The sequence below is a fragment of the Pseudophryne corroboree genome, chromosome 1 (genome assembly GCF_028390025.1).
Source record: "Pseudophryne corroboree isolate aPseCor3 chromosome 1, aPseCor3.hap2, whole genome shotgun sequence".
Taxonomy (NCBI): domain Eukaryota; kingdom Metazoa; phylum Chordata; class Amphibia; order Anura; family Myobatrachidae; genus Pseudophryne; species Pseudophryne corroboree.
Window position 1 is genome coordinate 385,319,650 of NC_086444.1, and position 17,570 is coordinate 385,337,219.

The 17,570-nt window shown below is 43.9% G+C and overlaps 1 protein-coding gene across 4 annotated transcripts in view; it reads left to right on the plus strand.

The window, feature by feature from the left end:
• The window catches only part of TTC28 (tetratricopeptide repeat domain 28), a 935,607-nt gene that overhangs the window by 704,761 nt on the left and 213,276 nt on the right, over window positions 1-17,570 (plus strand). For all 4 annotated transcript variants that reach the window (XM_063913174.1, XM_063913173.1, XM_063913175.1 and 1 more), the window contains 3 exons: window positions 9,447-9,576; window positions 11,631-11,849; window positions 12,056-12,221. In XM_063913174.1, the coding sequence (XP_063769244.1) occupies window positions 9,447-9,576; window positions 11,631-11,849; window positions 12,056-12,221 (515 nt within the window). The remainder of the gene's footprint in view (window positions 1-9,446; window positions 9,577-11,630; window positions 11,850-12,055; window positions 12,222-17,570) is intronic.

Below are 17,570 nucleotides of genomic sequence, written 5' to 3' on the forward strand. Positions count from 1 at the left end.
TGAGTAGTGTGTTATATTAAAAACATTGCTTTATCTGTGCTAATTTAATTAATGTAGGCTAAATGCATCTTATCTTGGATAATTATGCGGAGCGATTATAATGCCATTGAAAGTAGGTGGTGATGCCACCTCAAAGATGAAAGAGATCAATTCCTTTTGCGTGGTGAAAAAAAGCTCTGTCTCAGCAGACTGAGAGGGGAAACTTCTTCCAGTTTGTGCTATTTCTACTCTTTGTAGCTATATTTCAGTGTTTTCAGCTCTTAAATAAGAATTTTATTAAGGATTTAGGCTCATATGGCATTGTGGTGCCTTAGCAATACATACAGTAATAATAACTGTGACTAGATGATTATGCTCTGATCTGCTTATCTACCAGTACAATAGACGCATCCTCACAAAATACTTACATTCAGGCAGAATCCTTGACTGTTGCAGCTACTGAAATAAGGGTTCTGCTATGTCTAGGAAATTTTATTTTAAACCGTATTGTTCACTAATGTCAACTGTTTGCCATGATAATTGGGTCACGGCAATTAGAGATGAGCGCCTGAAATTTTTCGGGTTTTGTGTTTTGGTTTTGGGTTCGGTTCCGCGGCCGTGTTTTGGGTTCGAACGCGTTTTGGCAAAACCTCACCGAATTATTTTTGTCGGATTCGGGTGTGTTTTGGATTCGGGTGTTTTTTTCAAAAAACCCTAAAAAACAGCTTAAATCATAGAATTTGGGGGTAATTTTGATCCCAAAGTATTATTAACCTCAAAAAACATAATTTACACTCATTTTCAGCCTATTCTGAACACATCACACCTCACAATATTATTTTTAGTCCTAAAATTTGCACCGAGGTCGCTGTGTGAGTAAGATAAGCGACCCTAGTGGCCGACACAAACACCGGGCCCATCTAGGAGTGGCACTGCAGTGTCACGCAGGATGTCCCTTCCAAAAAACCCTCCCCAAACAGCACATGACGCAAAGAAAAAAAGAGGCGCAATGAGGTAGCTGTGTGAGTAAGATTAGCGACCCTAGTGGCCGACACAAACACCGGGCCCATCTAGGAGTGGCACTGCAGTGTCACGCAGGATGTCCCTTCCAAAAAACCCTCCCCAAACAGCACATGACGCAAAGAAAAAAAGAGGCGCAATGAGGTAGCTGACTGTGTGAGAAAGATAAGCGACCCTAGTGGCCGACACAAACACCGGGCCCATCTAGGAGTGGCACTGCAGTGTCACGCAGGATGGCCCTTCCAAAAAACCCTCCCCAAACAGCACATGACGCAAAGAAAAAAAGAGGCGCAATGAGGTAGCTGACTGTGTGAGTAAGATTAGCGACCCTAGTGGCCGACACAAACACCGGGCACATCTAGGAGTGGCACTGCAGTGTCACGCAGGATGTCCCTTCCAAAAAACCCTCCCCAAACAGCACATGACGCAAAGAAAAAAAGAGGCGCAATGAGGTAGCTGTGTGAGTAAGATTAGCGACCCTAGTGGCCGACACAAACACCGGGCCCATCTAGGAGTGGCACTGCAGTGTCACGCAGGATGTCCCTTCCAAAAAACCCTCCCCAATCAGCACATGATGCAAAGAAAAAGAAAAGAAAAAAGAGGTGCAAGATGGAATTATCCTTGGGCCCTCCCACCCACCCTTATGTTGTATAAACAAAACAGGACATGCACACTTTAACCAACCCATCATTTCAGTGACAGGGTCTGCCACACGACTGTGACTGATATGACGGGTTGGTTTGGACCCCCCCCAAAAAAGAAGCAATTAATCTCTCCTTGCACAAACTGGCTCTACAGAGGCAAGATGTCCACCTCATCTTCACCCTCCGATATATCACCGTGTACATCCCCCTCCTCACAGATTATCAATTCGTCCCCACTGGAATCCACCATCTCAGCTCCCTGTGTACTTTGTGGAGGCAATTGCTGCTGGTCAATGTCTCCGCGGAGGAATTGATTATAATTCATTTTAATGAACATCATCTTCTCCACATTTTCTGGATGTAACCTCGTACGCCGATTGCTGACAAGGTGAGCGGCGGCACTAAACACTCTTTCGGAGTACACACTTGTGGGAGGGCAACTTAGGTAGAATAAAGCCAGTTTGTGCAAGGGCCTCCAAATTGCCTCTTTTTCCTGCCAGTATAAGTACGGACTGTGTGACGTGCCTACTTGGATGCGGTCACTCATATAATCCTCCACCATTCTATCAATGTTGAGAGAATCATATGCAGTGACAGTAGACGACATGTCCGTAATCGTTGTCAGGTCCTTCAGTCCGGACCAGATGTCAGCATCAGCAGTCGCTCCAGACTGCCCTGCATCACCGCCAGCGGGTGGGCTCGGAATTCTGAGCCTTTTCCTCGCACCCCCAGTTGCGGGAGAATGTGAAGGAGGAGATGTTGACAGGTCGCGTTCCGCTTGACTTGACAATTTTGTCACCAGCAGGTCTTTCAACCCCAGCAGACCTGTGTCTGCCGGAAAGAGAGATCCAAGGTAGGCTTTAAATCTAGGATCGAGCACGGTGGCCAAAATGTAGTGCTCTGATTTCAACAGATTGACCACCCGTGAATCCTTGTTAAGCGAATTAAGGGCTGCATCCACAAGTCCCACATGCCTAGCGGAATCGCTCCGTGTTAGCTCCTTCTTCAATGCCTCCAGCTTCTTCTGCAAAAGCCTGATGAGGGGAATGACCTGACTCAGGCTGGCAGTGTCTGAACTGACTTCACGTGTGGCAAGTTCAAAGGGCATCAGAACCTTGCACAACGTTGAAATCATTCTCCACTGCACTTGAGACAGGTGCATTCCACCTACTATATCGTGCTCAATTGTATAGGCTTGAATGGCCTTTTGCTGCTCCTCCAACCTCTGAAGCATATAGAGGGTTGAATTCCACCTCGTTACCACTTCTTGCTTCAGATGATGGCAGGGCAGGTTCAGTAGTTTTTGGTGGTGCTCCAGTTTTCTGTACGTGGTGCCTGTACGCCGAAAGTGTCCCGCAATTCTTCTGGCCACCGACAGCATCTCTTGCACGCCCCTGTCGTTTTTTAAAAAATTCTGCACCACCAAATTCAAGGTATGTGCAAAACATGGGACGTGCTGGAATTGGCCCAGATTTAATGCACACACAATATTGCTGGCGTTGTCCGATGCCACAAATCCACAGGAGAGTCCAATTGGGGTAAGCCATTCCGCGATGATCTTCCTCAGTTGCCGTAAGAGGTTTTCAGCTGTGTGCGTATTCTGGAAAGCGGTGATACAAAGCGTAGCCTGCCTAGGAAAGAGTTGGCGTTTGCGAGATGCTGCTACTGGTGCCGCCGCTGCTGTTCTTGCGGCGGGAGTCCATACATCTACCCAGTGGGCTGTCACAGTCATATAGTCCTGACCCTGCCCTGCTCCACTTGTCCACATGTCCGTGGTTAAGTGGACATTGGGTACAGCTGCATTTTTTAGGACACTGGTGACTCTTTTTCTGAGGTCTGTGTACATTTTCGGTATCGCCTGCCTAGAGAAATGGAACCTAGATGGTATTTGGTACCGGGGACACAGTACCTCCAACAAGTCTCTAGTTGGCTCTGCAGTAATGATGGATACCGGAACCACGTTTCTCACCACCCAGGATGCCAAGGCCTCAGTTATCCGCTTTGCAGTAGGATGACTGCTGTGATATTTCATCTTCCTCGCAAAGGACTGTTGAACAGTCAATTGCTTACTGGAAGTAGTACAAGTGGGCTTACGACTTCCCCTCTGGGATGACCATCGACTCCCAGCGGCAACAACAGCAGCGCCAGCAGCAGTAGGCGTTACACGCAAGGATGCATCGGAGGAATCCCAGGCAGGAGAGGACTCGTCAGACTTGCCAGTGACATGGCCTGCAGGACTATTGGCATTCCTGGGGAAGGAGGAAATTGACACTGAGGGAGTTGGTGGGGTGGTTTGCGTGAGCTTGGTTACAAGAGGAAGGGATTTACTGGTCAGTGGACTGCTTCCGCTGTCACCCAAAGTTTTTGAACTTGTCACTGACTTATTATGAATGCGCTGCAGGTGACGTATAAGGGAGGATGTTCCGAGGTGGTTAACGTCCTTACCCCTACTTATTACAGCTTGACAAAGGGAACACACGGCTTGACACCTGTTGTCCGCATTTCTGGTGAAATACCTCCACACCGAAGAGCTGATTTTTTTGGTATTTTCACCTGGCATGTCAACGGCCATATTCCTCCCACGGACAACAGGTGTCTCCCCGGGTGCCTGACTTAAACAAACCACCTCACCATCAGAATCCTCCTGGTCAATTTCCTCCCCAGCGCCAGCAACACCCATATCCTCCTCATCCTGGTGTACTTCAACACTGACATCTTCAATCTGACTATCAGGAACTGGACTGCGGGTGCTCCTTCCAGCACTTGCAGGGGGCGTGCAAATGGTGGAAGGCGCATGCTCTTCACCTCCAGTGTTGGGAAGGTCAGGCATCGCAACCGACACAATTGGACTCTCCTTGTGGATTTGGGATTTCGAAGAACGCACAGTTCTTTGCGGTGCTTTTGCCAGCTTGAGTCTTTTCAGTTTTCTAGCGAGAGGCTGAGTGCTTCCATCCTCATGTGAAGCTGAACCACTAGCCATGAACATAGGCCAGGGCCTCAGCCGTTCCTTGCCACTCCGTGTGGTAAATGGCATATTGGCAAGTTTACGCTTCTCCTCCGACAATTTTATTTTAGGTTTTGGAGTCCTTTTTTTTCTGATATTTGGTGTTTTGGATTTGACATGCTCTGTACTATGACATTGGGCATCGGCCTTGGCAGACGACGTTGCTGGCATTTCATCGTCTCGGCCATGACTAGTGGCAGCAGCTTCAGCACGAGGTGGAAGTGGATCTTGATCTTTCCCTAATTTTGGAACCTCAACTTTTTTGTTCTCCATATTTTATAGGCAGAACTAAAAGGCACCTCAGGTAAACAATGGAGATGGATGGATTGGATACTAGTATTGGATACCTGCCGACACAGAGGTAGCCACAGCCGTGAACTACCGCACTGTACACTGGTTGATAAAGAGATAGTAGTATACTCGTAACAACTAGTATGACACTATGACGACGGTATAAAGAATGAAAAAAAAACCACGGTTAGGTGGTATATATTATAATAATAATACAATTATGGATGGACGGACTGCCTGCCGACTGCCGACACAGAGGTAGCCACAGCCGTGAACTACCGCACTGTACACTGGTTGATAAAGAGATAGTAGTATACTCGTAACAACTAGTATGACACTATGACGACGGTATAAAGAATGAAAAAAAAACCACGGTTAGGTGGTATATATTATAATAATAATACAATTATGGATGGACGGACTGCCTGCCGACTGCCGACACAGAGGTAGCCACAGCCGTGAACTACCGCACTGTACACTGGTTGATAAAGAGATAGTAGTATACTCGTAACAACTAGTATGACACTATGACGACGGTATAAAGAATGAAAAAAAAACCACGGTTAGGTGGTATATATTATAATAATAATACAATTATGGATGGACGGACTGCCTGCCGACTGCCGACACAGAGGTAGCCACAGCCGTGAACTACCGCACTGTACACTGGTTGATAAAGAGATAGTAGTATACTCGTAACAACTAGTATGACACTATGACGACGGTATAAAGAATGAAAAAAAAACCACGGTTAGGTGGTATATATTATAATAATAATACAATTATGGATGGACGGACTGCCTGCCGACTGCCGACACAGAGGTAGCCACAGCCGTGAACTACCGCACTGTACACTGGTTGATAAAGAGATAGTAGTATACTCGTAACAACTAGTATGACACTATGACGACGGTATAAAGAATGAAAAAAAAACCACGGTTAGGTGGTATATATTATAATAATAATACAATTATGGATGGACGGACTGCCTGCCGACTGCCGACACAGAGGTAGCCACAGCCGTGAACTACCGCACTGTACACTGGTTGATAAAGAGATAGTAGTATACTCGTAACAACTAGTATGACACTATGACGACGGTATAAAGAATGAAAAAAAAACCACGGTTAGGTGGTATATATTATAATAATAATACAATTATGGATGGACGGACTGCCTGCCGACTGCCGACACAGAGGTAGCCACAGCCGTGAACTACCGCACTGTACACTGGTTGATAAAGAGATAGTAGTATACTCGTAACAACTAGTATGACACTATGACGACGGTATAAAGAATGAAAAAAAAACCACGGTTAGGTGGTATATATTATAATAATAATACAATTATGGATGGACGGACTGCCTGCCGACTGCCGACACAGAGGTAGCCACAGCCGTGAACTACCGCACTGTACACTGGTTGATAAAGAGATAGTAGTATACTCGTAACAACTAGTATGACACTATGACGACGGTATAAAGAATGAAAAAAAAACCACGGTTAGGTGGTATATATTATAATAATAATACAATTATGGATGGACGGACTGCCTGCCGACTGCCGACACAGAGGTAGCCACAGCCGTGAACTACCGCACTGTACACTGGTTGATAAAGAGATAGTAGTATACTCGTAACAACTAGTATGACACTATGACGACGGTATAAAGAATGAAAAAAAAACCACGGTTAGGTGGTATATATTATAATAATAATACAATTATGGATGGACGGACTGCCTGCCGACTGCCGACACAGAGGTAGCCACAGCCGTGAACTACCGCACTGTACACTGGTTGATAAAGAGATAGTAGTATACTCGTAACAACTAGTATGACACTATGACGACGGTATAAAGAATGAAAAAAAAACCACGGTTAGGTGGTATATATTATAATAATAATACAATTATGGATGGACGGACTGCCTGCCGACTGCCGACACAGAGGTAGCCACAGCCGTGAACTACCGCACTGTACACTGGTTGATAAAGAGATAGTAGTATACTCGTAACAACTAGTATGACACTATGACGACGGTATAAAGAAAGAAAAAAAAATACCACGGTTAGGTGGTATATATTGTAATACAATTATGGATGGACGGACTGCCTGCCGAGTTCCGACTGCCGACACAGAGGTAGCCACAGCCGTGAACTACCGCACTGTACTGTGTCTGCTGCTAATATAGACTGGTTGATAAAGAGATAGTATACAATACATACAACAATATACTACTATACTGGTGGTCAGGCACTGGTCACCACTAGTCACACTGGCAGTGGCACTCCTGCAGCAAAAGTGTGCACTGTTTAATTTTAAATTAATATAATATTATGTACTCCTGGGGGCTCCTGCTATAACAACCTGCAGTGCTCCCCAGTCTCCCCCACAATTATTATAAGCTTTGCCTTTTATACATTGATGTGCAGCACACTGGGCTGAGCTGAGTGCACACAGACTGAGTCACACTGTGTGACTGGCTGCTGCTGTGTATCGTTTTTTTTCAGGCAGAGAACGGATATAGCAGAGAACGGATATATTAAAATAAATAAAAGTTAACTAACAACAACTGCACTGGTCACTGTGGTAAACTCTGTCTGACTCTGCACAATCTCTCTCTCTCTTCTAATCTAATTTCTAATGGAGAGGACGCCAGCCACGTCCTCTCCCTATCAATCTCAATGCACGTGTGAAAATGGCGGCGACGCGCGGCTCCTTATATAGAATCCGAGTCTCGCGAGAATCCGACAGCGTCATGATGACGTTCGGGCGCGCTCGGGTTAACCGAGCAAGGCGGGAGGATCCGAGTCTGCTCGGACCCGTGAAAAAAACATGAAGTTCGTGCGGGTTCGGTTTCAGAGAAACCGAACCCGCTCATCTCTACACGGCATATGCAAATGCACGGGAGGGGGTTTCCAGTTGCCTGGAAACCCCACTTGGCTCAAATAGAGTCCACACTAGCAATAGTATATAACACAATTTTTATAGCGCTATGGCCGCAACATCCAGTAAAGACACGTAATTGAGCTGTTGCGCATGCCAAGCTCAAGCTTGCCGGCCCTACTGCCAGATCTAACAGCTTAATGTAATCACTGGCCCTGTAGATGTGATGTCTGATTTATTACATACTGTTCACTGCGCTTGTATGAGGCAGACTATAGCTTGTTAAGTGCTAATTATGGGCCTAATTCAGAACTGATCGCTAGGCTGCGTTTTCATACAGCAGGCGATCAGGTCTAAACTGCGCATGCGTATGCACCGCAATGTGCAGGCGCGTCGCACGGGTACAAAGCGGATCGTCGCTCAGCGATGGGTTTGTGCGAAGGATCCGTTCGCACGGGCGTTCGCAAGGAGATTGACAGGAATAAGGCATTTGTGGGTGTCAACTGACTGTTTTCTGGGAGTGTTTGGAAAAACGCAGGCATGTCCAAGCATTTGCAGGGAGGGTTCCTGACGTCAATTCCGCTCCCAGACAGGCTGAAGTGCTCGCAGCGGCTGAGTAAGTCCTGGGCTACTCAGAGACTGCACAAGATCTGTTTGTACAGCTCTGCTACACATGTGTTTGCACACTTGCAAAGAGAAAATACACACCCTATGGGCAGCGACTATGCGAATGCAGGATTGCAACAAAACCCTAGCGAGCAAACAGGTCTGAATTAGGCCCTATGCCCTCTCCATGGGCTGGCTACACTAAAATCAAGCATTTGGAGACCCCCATCTAGAAGTCCTGTGTTTGCCCCTGTATGGGTATATGATTTTGTTACTGTGTTTGGATAATATTCTGTTTTGATATGAAATAGCAAATGATGTAGTATTACTCACATAAATGGGGGTAATTCCAAGTTGATCGCAGCAGGATTTTTTTTAGCAGTTGGGCAAAACCATATGCACTGCAGGGGAGGCAGATATAACATGTGCAGAGAGAGTTAGATTTGGGTGGGTTATTTTATTTCTGTGCAGGGTAAATACTGGCTGCTTTATTTTTACACTGCACATTAGATTGCAGATTGAACTCACCACACCCAAATCTAACTCTCTCTGCACATGTTAAATCAGTCTCCCCTGCAGTGCACATGGTTTTGCCCAACTGCTAAAAAAAAATCCTGCTGCGATCAACTTGGAATTACCCCCAATGTCTGTTTGTAGGTAAATATGGATTTCTCTGTAATATTCCCAAATTTTCCACTGAAACATAACAAAAATGTAGTGGAAACATTCTAGCTATAAATAGAGCATTATTTCCCTGTAACATTCCTACAGTGTTTGCTGCAGCGGGTTCATGTTTCAGAAATGTAGCATAATCAATATACGTAAAATGAAAACATACTGCTTACTGTAAATAAATATACCACAGCATCTGCTCTTTCTATAGCATGGCTCGCATAATTCCAATTTAATTACAATGGTATGAAATGACCAAAATAGCAGCAATCCCTCTAGGAAGCTTACATTACAAGACAGGTTGTCAGATATTTAATGAGCAAAGTGTTTTCTCTGGTTTCAGCTTTACAGAGCTTCAGCGTTATTTGAAACAATAAGACACGAAGCCCAGCTCAGCACGGACTATAAGCTCTCGCTCTTTGATCTGCAGACGTCGTCATACCAGGCACTGCAGCGCGTGCTCATCAGTCTTGGTAAGAACAGTGGCATCTTTGGTCACCGAGAAGGGCTGTTGTCATGACACTTAAAGTGGACCTGCCATGCACATAACACATTGCTGACTTTAAATCATCCAATGAGGATTTATCTTCAGCAGATACTGTTAACAGCAACAGAAAGGAAGTGCAGTTCTAACCTGTCCCTAAATCACAGTTGGCAGCGGGTTATGTTTCTTGTTAAACTACTGGAGTACTGCTATTTTCTCCATATACTTTATATGTATAGAAATCACTGGCATTAGACAGATAAATAATACAATACTTAAGTAGTGAGAACCTACTGTTCATATGCAGATCTGAGTGTCACAGACACACACACCATCCAAATACATTTCTGGATAATCATTTAATGAAGGTGCACTGATTAGTATCCTGTTCCTAGTACTTTATGTTGAAACTTGATGAAAACGATATACTGGAACAATCAGGAGTAATTGGATACACTTTACCGTTTACCATGGTTGACCAACATTACTTGAAAGTGCCACACGTTACAGACCTTTCATCTCCTCATTGTTGTTGACCTGTGCACAGGGAATCACATATCGTAATGTAATGGATATAACACTTCATTCTACAATATGACAGGCCAATTTGTGCAAGTCCACCAGACTTTTCCGAACATCTGTTATCTAGAAAACTGCAAATCTGTAACTAGGCTATTGCCTGCTGCACAACATGAAAAGTAGTTGTGTCATCCCCTAGGATGGCAATGGTCAGCAAATAAATGGGACAGACAGCAAAATGGACACATTGGGGCATATGTAATAGGGTGTGGGTTGATCTCTGAGGTTTTTTTAAAGCGGTAATCATTTACAAGGCAAAACCATGCCTTGTAAATGATTGACATTTAAAAAAAAAACTCTACATCCAGCACCTCCGGTAAACTCGGACATTATGTTAAATATTGCATTCACAGTCTCCAACTGCTGCAATAATTTAGGTCACAAATTCTCAAACTCGGTCCTCAGGACCCCACATGGTTCATGTTTTGCAGGTCACCTGTACATTTTTAAAATGTGACATTTGGTGATACACAGTGCAGCTGCTGGGTGACGTGGAAAATGTGAACCATGTGGGGTCCTGGGGACCGAGTTTGAGAACCACTGATTTAGGTTTATATAGAGTATTCTTGCCTGCTCTAGGGCAAAGGTAGACAACTTATTCTTTTTCTTCACAATGAGATTCAGGACCCCCCAGCTACCCTGTAAAAGTTATTCCATTCCAGCATATAGGGCGGACTGTTCCAGCTCTCCAAGAATCCTCCCCATCATGTCATATAGAGGATTAGAATTGCTCCTATTGTTCAGCTGTGCTACATACTGTATACAGAACATTTTCACTCCCATTGTGGATAAAGAAGAATTGTACTGTAGTTGATGTAGTTCTCGGTACTGATCTACAGTTCCAGGTGATGTTACAGAAGTTGGTGGAACTTACAACGTGTTGGATGTTGGGATCCTATTTTGAGAAATGCTTACTCTCCCAGCCTGGTAGAGGAACTCAATGGAAAAGTGCTCAAACCAGTAATTGGAGTTGTGCAAGCTTTATGAATCTACTTGCACACACCTTTATATTGATATATTACTGATTACCTTCTAAGTGGAGTTGTCGTTAAAATTTACAATTAAGATAAAATGATGCAGATCAAAAGGCTAAATACAGTAGAAAACATTTATTAAACACAGCAACAGACATGACTAAGCAATAAATGCACTAGAATACCCAGAATATATGCTGTTCTGTTAGGATCCAGACAGACTACAGATGTTTTATATCTGTAATATGCATGTCTCAAAAGAGATAGTGGAGTATTTCAGGCCAAGAGGGGGAAAAACACTGGCATATTTCATGGGTTAGATTTCGAACAGCAATCATGTATAAATCTCGAGAACTTGGGCTTGTGAATTTGGTGCATTCCATTTTTGTCAAATTCATTTTACACAGTTTACTGTAGCTACATCTAAATATATTCTGTAACAAAAATGCAGTGTTCTTTATATATAGATGTGTGTATTTATACATTCTAGGACATCACGATGAGGCTTTAGCAGTTGCAGAAAGAGGAAGAACACGGGCTTTTGCTGATCTTCTTGTTGAACGGCAAACTGGACAGCAAGAATCTGACCCTTACTCCCCTGTGACAATTGACCAAATTCTAGAGACTATAAACAGTCAAAGAGGATTGGTGCTCTACTTTTCATTAGCTGCTGGCTATCTTTACAGCTGGCTACTTGCCCCTGGTTTAGGTAAGATTGCAGTCCTTTTATTCAGTGCCTTATTTCAGTCATTATAAAAGAAAATTATACAGTTGCTTGTCAAATAAAAAAATATATATATTTTATGTTCTCTATGGATCATGGGCACTAACTTACACAACAATTATGCTGATATATATTTTGAAAATTGTTCTTTGCTGCATTTTGTATATTGTATGTTTTCTTTTAATGTGCAGGAATTTTAAAGTTTCATGAATACTATTTGGGAGACACGTCATTGGAAAATGCCAGTGATTTCTCTGAATCTGGAAGTATGAATTTTCCAGTGTCAAATAGTTCAGTACTGGAGCAATACATTGCAAATGTCCGTGAGACCTTAGGAGTGGACTCTTACTACACAAGGTATGCTATATTCTGTACTTTGTTCTTTTCATGTCTTCATCTCTTAACTTTGTTCTAATATATCCTATTTTATCAGAGGCGCCGAGAGTGGTGGTGGCAGTGGGGGGTACTAATTAACCGGGCCCAGTTCTGATGGAGGGGTCCAGTGGGGTCCCAGCCCCCCCCTCACCTGGCAGTAGCAACTTCAGTTCTTCTCCATAGCCCAGCACATGTTGTTGTGGGCTGGGCTGCAGTGTGGCCAGGGAGGCGCTTAAAATATAATTTATTCTGTAGGTTTTTTCTAAGGATGCATGGCCACACCTCTTATGATTAGGCAGGGTTGGCTGGTTTAAACCACCTTGGTTTAAACCAAATGTTTTTTTTATTTTTAAACATGCTGTGACTACAGGCACAACACGTGACTTCTTAAAAAAAGCCTTTTGTAAGGGAATACCTGGTATTATTCCACATTCTTATTGCTTGTGGTCTTCATCTAAGTAAGCTGAATCAATGCAGTAAATCTCACATACAACAAAGATATAGGGAGGTGAATCAGATAAGAGAGGTGCTAAATCTGCCTAGCATCAAGCTTCTCCCCCATCATTCCCATAGGACAGGAAAAAAACACAGTTAACACTCACAGTCTTAAAGAGTAAACAACACCAACACATTAAACAGGCAATACACAGAAAAACACCTCATGGTTTAATCTTCATGTTTACTTCAATTCTAAACCTAATGTATTTCCCATTATTGAACAAATTCTGACTGCTCACGCATCTTCAGCTAGTGTAGAAATAATTTTTTCTTCTTGTGGTTTAGTTCATTTGAAGCTTCGAAACAGACTGAGAACTGAAAAGGCATCTAAGCTAGTGTTTTTATTCAAAATGTTTAATGCCAGTGACATTTCCAGTGTTAATGCTTAACTCCTTTTTTTGTGTTTGTGCGTTTGTTTCTCTGAAAAGTACTGTTGCATGTTTTAATTATATTTAGTCTAAAATTGGTTTTATTGAAAGATTTCAAATAAATCATATGAAAGCCTTAACATTTTGGATTGTTAATGTTAGAAAGCTTTAAAACATCATTAATAAAGGTTTGTAATACATAGCAATGTTTCACAGTATTAAAACAAACAGGATTACATTTTTTTTTTCATTAAAATTTAAAAACGTTAATGCAAAAAAAATTGTATAAACCCCAAAAAAGGTTAAAAAAAAAGTGTTTTAAAAAAAAAAAACCAAAAACCTGTTTTTCCCCCAATGCTGTGATTAGGCCACGCCCCCACATAAAAAAAAAGTACCTTGGTCCAGGCTAGCTCTCTCCTGCACTGTATATTAGGACTGACACTGGGGCTTATTCAGACTGGATCGCTGCAGCGATCGCAGTCTGAATCCTTTTGCTGAATGCGTAGACGCAGTGGGCGTACTGCGCGTGCGCATCCCAGGAGCCCAGTGAGATGCTAAAAGCATCTCAGGGCTGCGATCACCTCTGCCTGATTGACAGGCAGAGGCGGTAGGGGGCGTACCAACGGCGTTCAAACGCCGTTGGGGGGGCGCGGTCCATTGGGGGAGGGGGCGGGTCACAGCGCTGCGTGACATCACACACAGCCGCTGCGACCCTGTGAGTAGCGGCCTGCTAGCACGCAGGAACTGTGCTGGCAGGGAGCTACTCACCAGGTACAAAAGCATTGCCGCCGTGCAATGCTTTTGTACTTGTGCGGGGGGTAGGGACTGACATAGGGGAGGACTAGCCCTGTGCTGGGCGTCCCCCCGCATGTCAGAGTAAATGATCATAGATGTGCTAAATGTAGCACATCTACGATCAGATCTGAATTACCCCACAGTTTTCTAAAATGTAATCTCATGGCCATTTATTAGAATACAGAATGCTGACGGATCGCGTGAGCATTTTAACCCTAACCCACCCCTCCTGCAGCTGAACCCTAACCGGCCGCATCCCTACAGCCTAACCCTAACCCTTCCCCTAGTGTCTAATCCTAAAACTAACCCTAATACTCATCTTGGGTGTCCGTCGGCATTGTGAGTATCGGGATTCTGACCGTTGGTATCCTGACTACATTCCAGCTAAATCATTTCAGTTGCATAGCATACAAATTTTTACGTAACAATAACTCAAATTAAATTTGACCAGTTATATATTACAATGCTGATATAATGAACATATCTGCAACACATTGCTTCCATCATATTATTATACAATATTTTGCACCCAGAATACTATTAAAACCACCCTGTGTTCTTATTACTGACTGTGACACAAAACAAAATTGTCATGCAATGGTTGTCTTTGATTGTCCACCACCCAGAGCATTTCATGATGCTCACCAACTCAGTGCTTATTGGAAATCCTTCCACAAACTACAACTTAACCAGAACTGTTTAGAGGAGCAATGTGCAAAAGTATAAATGTCACACCATGTCACACACTAAATACATACCATTTAGTACCATACCATTTAATACCTTTTTTATCCTACAATACGATTGCACCAGTATGTACTTACACCATATTGTTGCTACCAACACCATAGCCGCAACATGTGCTTCACCATACTATTGCACTAGTCCAAGAGATCCCTTACACATGCTGAGTGCCCCACACACGTCTGAGTTTCCCCTTACTCGTACAGCACCTGCCTGAGTTTCCCCTTACTCGCAGTGCAACAGCCCGAGTTTCTTTTCAGTTGTAGTGCACCAGCCTGAGTTTCCCCTCACTCTTAGTGCACCAGCTTGAGTTTCCCCTCACTCGTTTTCCCCCGGCCTAAGTTTTCCCTTACTCGTAGAGCACCAGCCTGAGTTTCCCCTCACTTGCAGTGCAACAGCTTGAGTTTCCCCTTACTTGTAGAGCACCAGCCTGAGTTTTCCCTTACTTGTAGAACACCAGCCTGAGTTTCCCCTTACTCATAGTGCAACAGCCTGAGTTTCTGCTCACTTGTAGTGCACTAGCCTGAGTTTCCTCTCACTCGTAGTGCAGCAGCCTCAGTTTCTCTCACTAATGCCCCTTTGAATTGCAGAAGTTCAATACATATAATGAGCTTCCATTGCATTTGCATTCCACCAAACCATTATACCTATGTCCCTGTGAACAGAGCACATCCATAATCTCATAGAACTGTTCTACTACAGTATTGCAGCCATACAGAAAGAAAGACACCAGTGATTCAGGTGGAAGAGCAGTTCCGAGCTCAGTGATTACACAGCAGTGCAGGAACAGAAATTGTTATTATTGTAGTTCCGGTTTAATGAGGAATACTCTATATGTCTTAGACACAATAGTTTAATCTCACTGGGGCTCAACTAAGATGAAGATGTATGGAGCCTCCTATTACATAGTGTATACACAACCCATTGTTTATGTGGCAGGAAATAAATCTGCAGCAGCTTCTTCTCTTATTAACACAGAATATTTACTTTGCTCTTGGTGCACAGGGTTGTAACGTGTAACATAGGAGAACAATACATTAAGGGGCTGATGTATGTATTGGACGTTCCCCACCTCCCCGAATACGCAAAACTTTTTATTGCTACATTCTGTATCGCTACAATATGAGAGAGTAAATAATGATTTATCGGTGTGTATAAAATTTCTTACAGGGATACACGCTCTGATAAGAGCCTGTGCCTGCTAAGAGAAAAGATAAAGTTATGGCTGCTTTCACTTTACTTCTGGGTTTGGGCCAAGTGTCCTTAATGCACGTGTCAGGTCTTCAGACCTCTCTCCATAAGAGAAAAAAACAAATAATCCTGAAAAGCTATTTTGTAGACTACAATGGCTAGCGTCATCTAATGGTGATGTTAGCTATGGGTGGACAAATCTAGTTTGATACATCACCCAGGGTGGCTAGACTGGCTCATAGTCTGCCGCGACCACGCCGAAGCTGCTGCCTGCTCAGCCCACTTGACCCCCTTCTGTCTGCCACTCACCTAAGGAGGCTTCTTTGTCATTGAGGTCTATCTGTGGAGGTTGGTGTCCTGTGGGTACCCCCGCAGCTGCCGGTGTGTGTGTCCGGTGAGAGTGCCTCTAACCAGCATTCTGTAAAGCTCCGTCATTGTCTTCCGGTTCCCTGTTTGCCTCCGTTGGTACCTACACAGCTGCACATGTAGACCTAAGGGTTTATAGAAGTCAAATAGAAAGCCCACCTTGAGAGTTTGCCAGGGGCCTCCAAGCCTCTAGTTACACCACTGACATCGCCCCCTTAGACATGGAACTGAATGACAGTGTCAGGAAGTGGATACAAATCTCCCCACACCTGTAACTTTGTTTCTCATATATTTAAATGTTTAGATCACTCCTGGGTCATATACTCCATACAGTACCTTTGGTTTACAAGACTGTTTGCAGTTATATGGCTAATTGTTAGTAGCATTTCACCGTCACTGTCTTAAGCCCCCCACACACCTGAAAGACTATCGTGCCGATGCACTCGATATCGACATAGCGGTTCTATATATCGTTAGTGAAAGCGCAAATCATTTGCACTTCACTAATGATAACGATCCGATTCGCGGTCACATAAGATCAGGCGATCTGGGTAGCAGTGATTCACAGGTCGTATGATAGATCGTTAGGTACTTTTCTTAGGGAGCCAATCAATTTGCCGGCTGTCAGGATACCGATGCCGGAATCCCGACAGCCGACGATACCGACAGCCGGAATGCCAGCTCACAGGGGCTATTCGCACTCGTGGGTCACCACGACACCCATAGAGTGGGAAGACATCCTGTGGTGAATGCAGCGAGCCACTGAGCCCACAGCAGATGGGATGCCGCTGTCGGGATTACATATGTATTTCCTTTTCCTGACCTAACAATCTGTCATACTCATGGAGCTGCCTGGGAGCTGCTGAGAGAGCTGCGGGGGGAAAACGTAAGGATGCTGGACGTCCTAATGTATGGCCACCATTACTTGTTGTGATTTGGTAAGAGGATCTTCTTTTGCCTGCATTAATCACAGAATAGATAACATTATAATGTAAATTGTTTTTATGTAGCTTTCTATATACATTTCACATTCTGCAGGCCAAGGTTTTGTCTATTCCTCATAATGCAGTTATTGAAACCTTTTTAGTAGTAAATGCAGGTAAGGGTTGCAATTTTGCACCGTGTCAAAACCTTTTTGCTTTGTAGAGGATGACAACTCCACAAGTTGTCATGTGTGCCCATGTTGTGGGAAGTATGTCCTCCTCACCATGGCGTGCCTCTGATGTGCATGGTAATTCATGGGTCTTTTTGGGGGTAGCAGTTGGGGGCAGACCAATACCCGGGGCTTTGAGACCTGATTTATAAAGTTGAATGTTAGGAGGTATTCAACGCTGAAAGGCAGGGCAATGATAAAGCTTCCTTGTATATA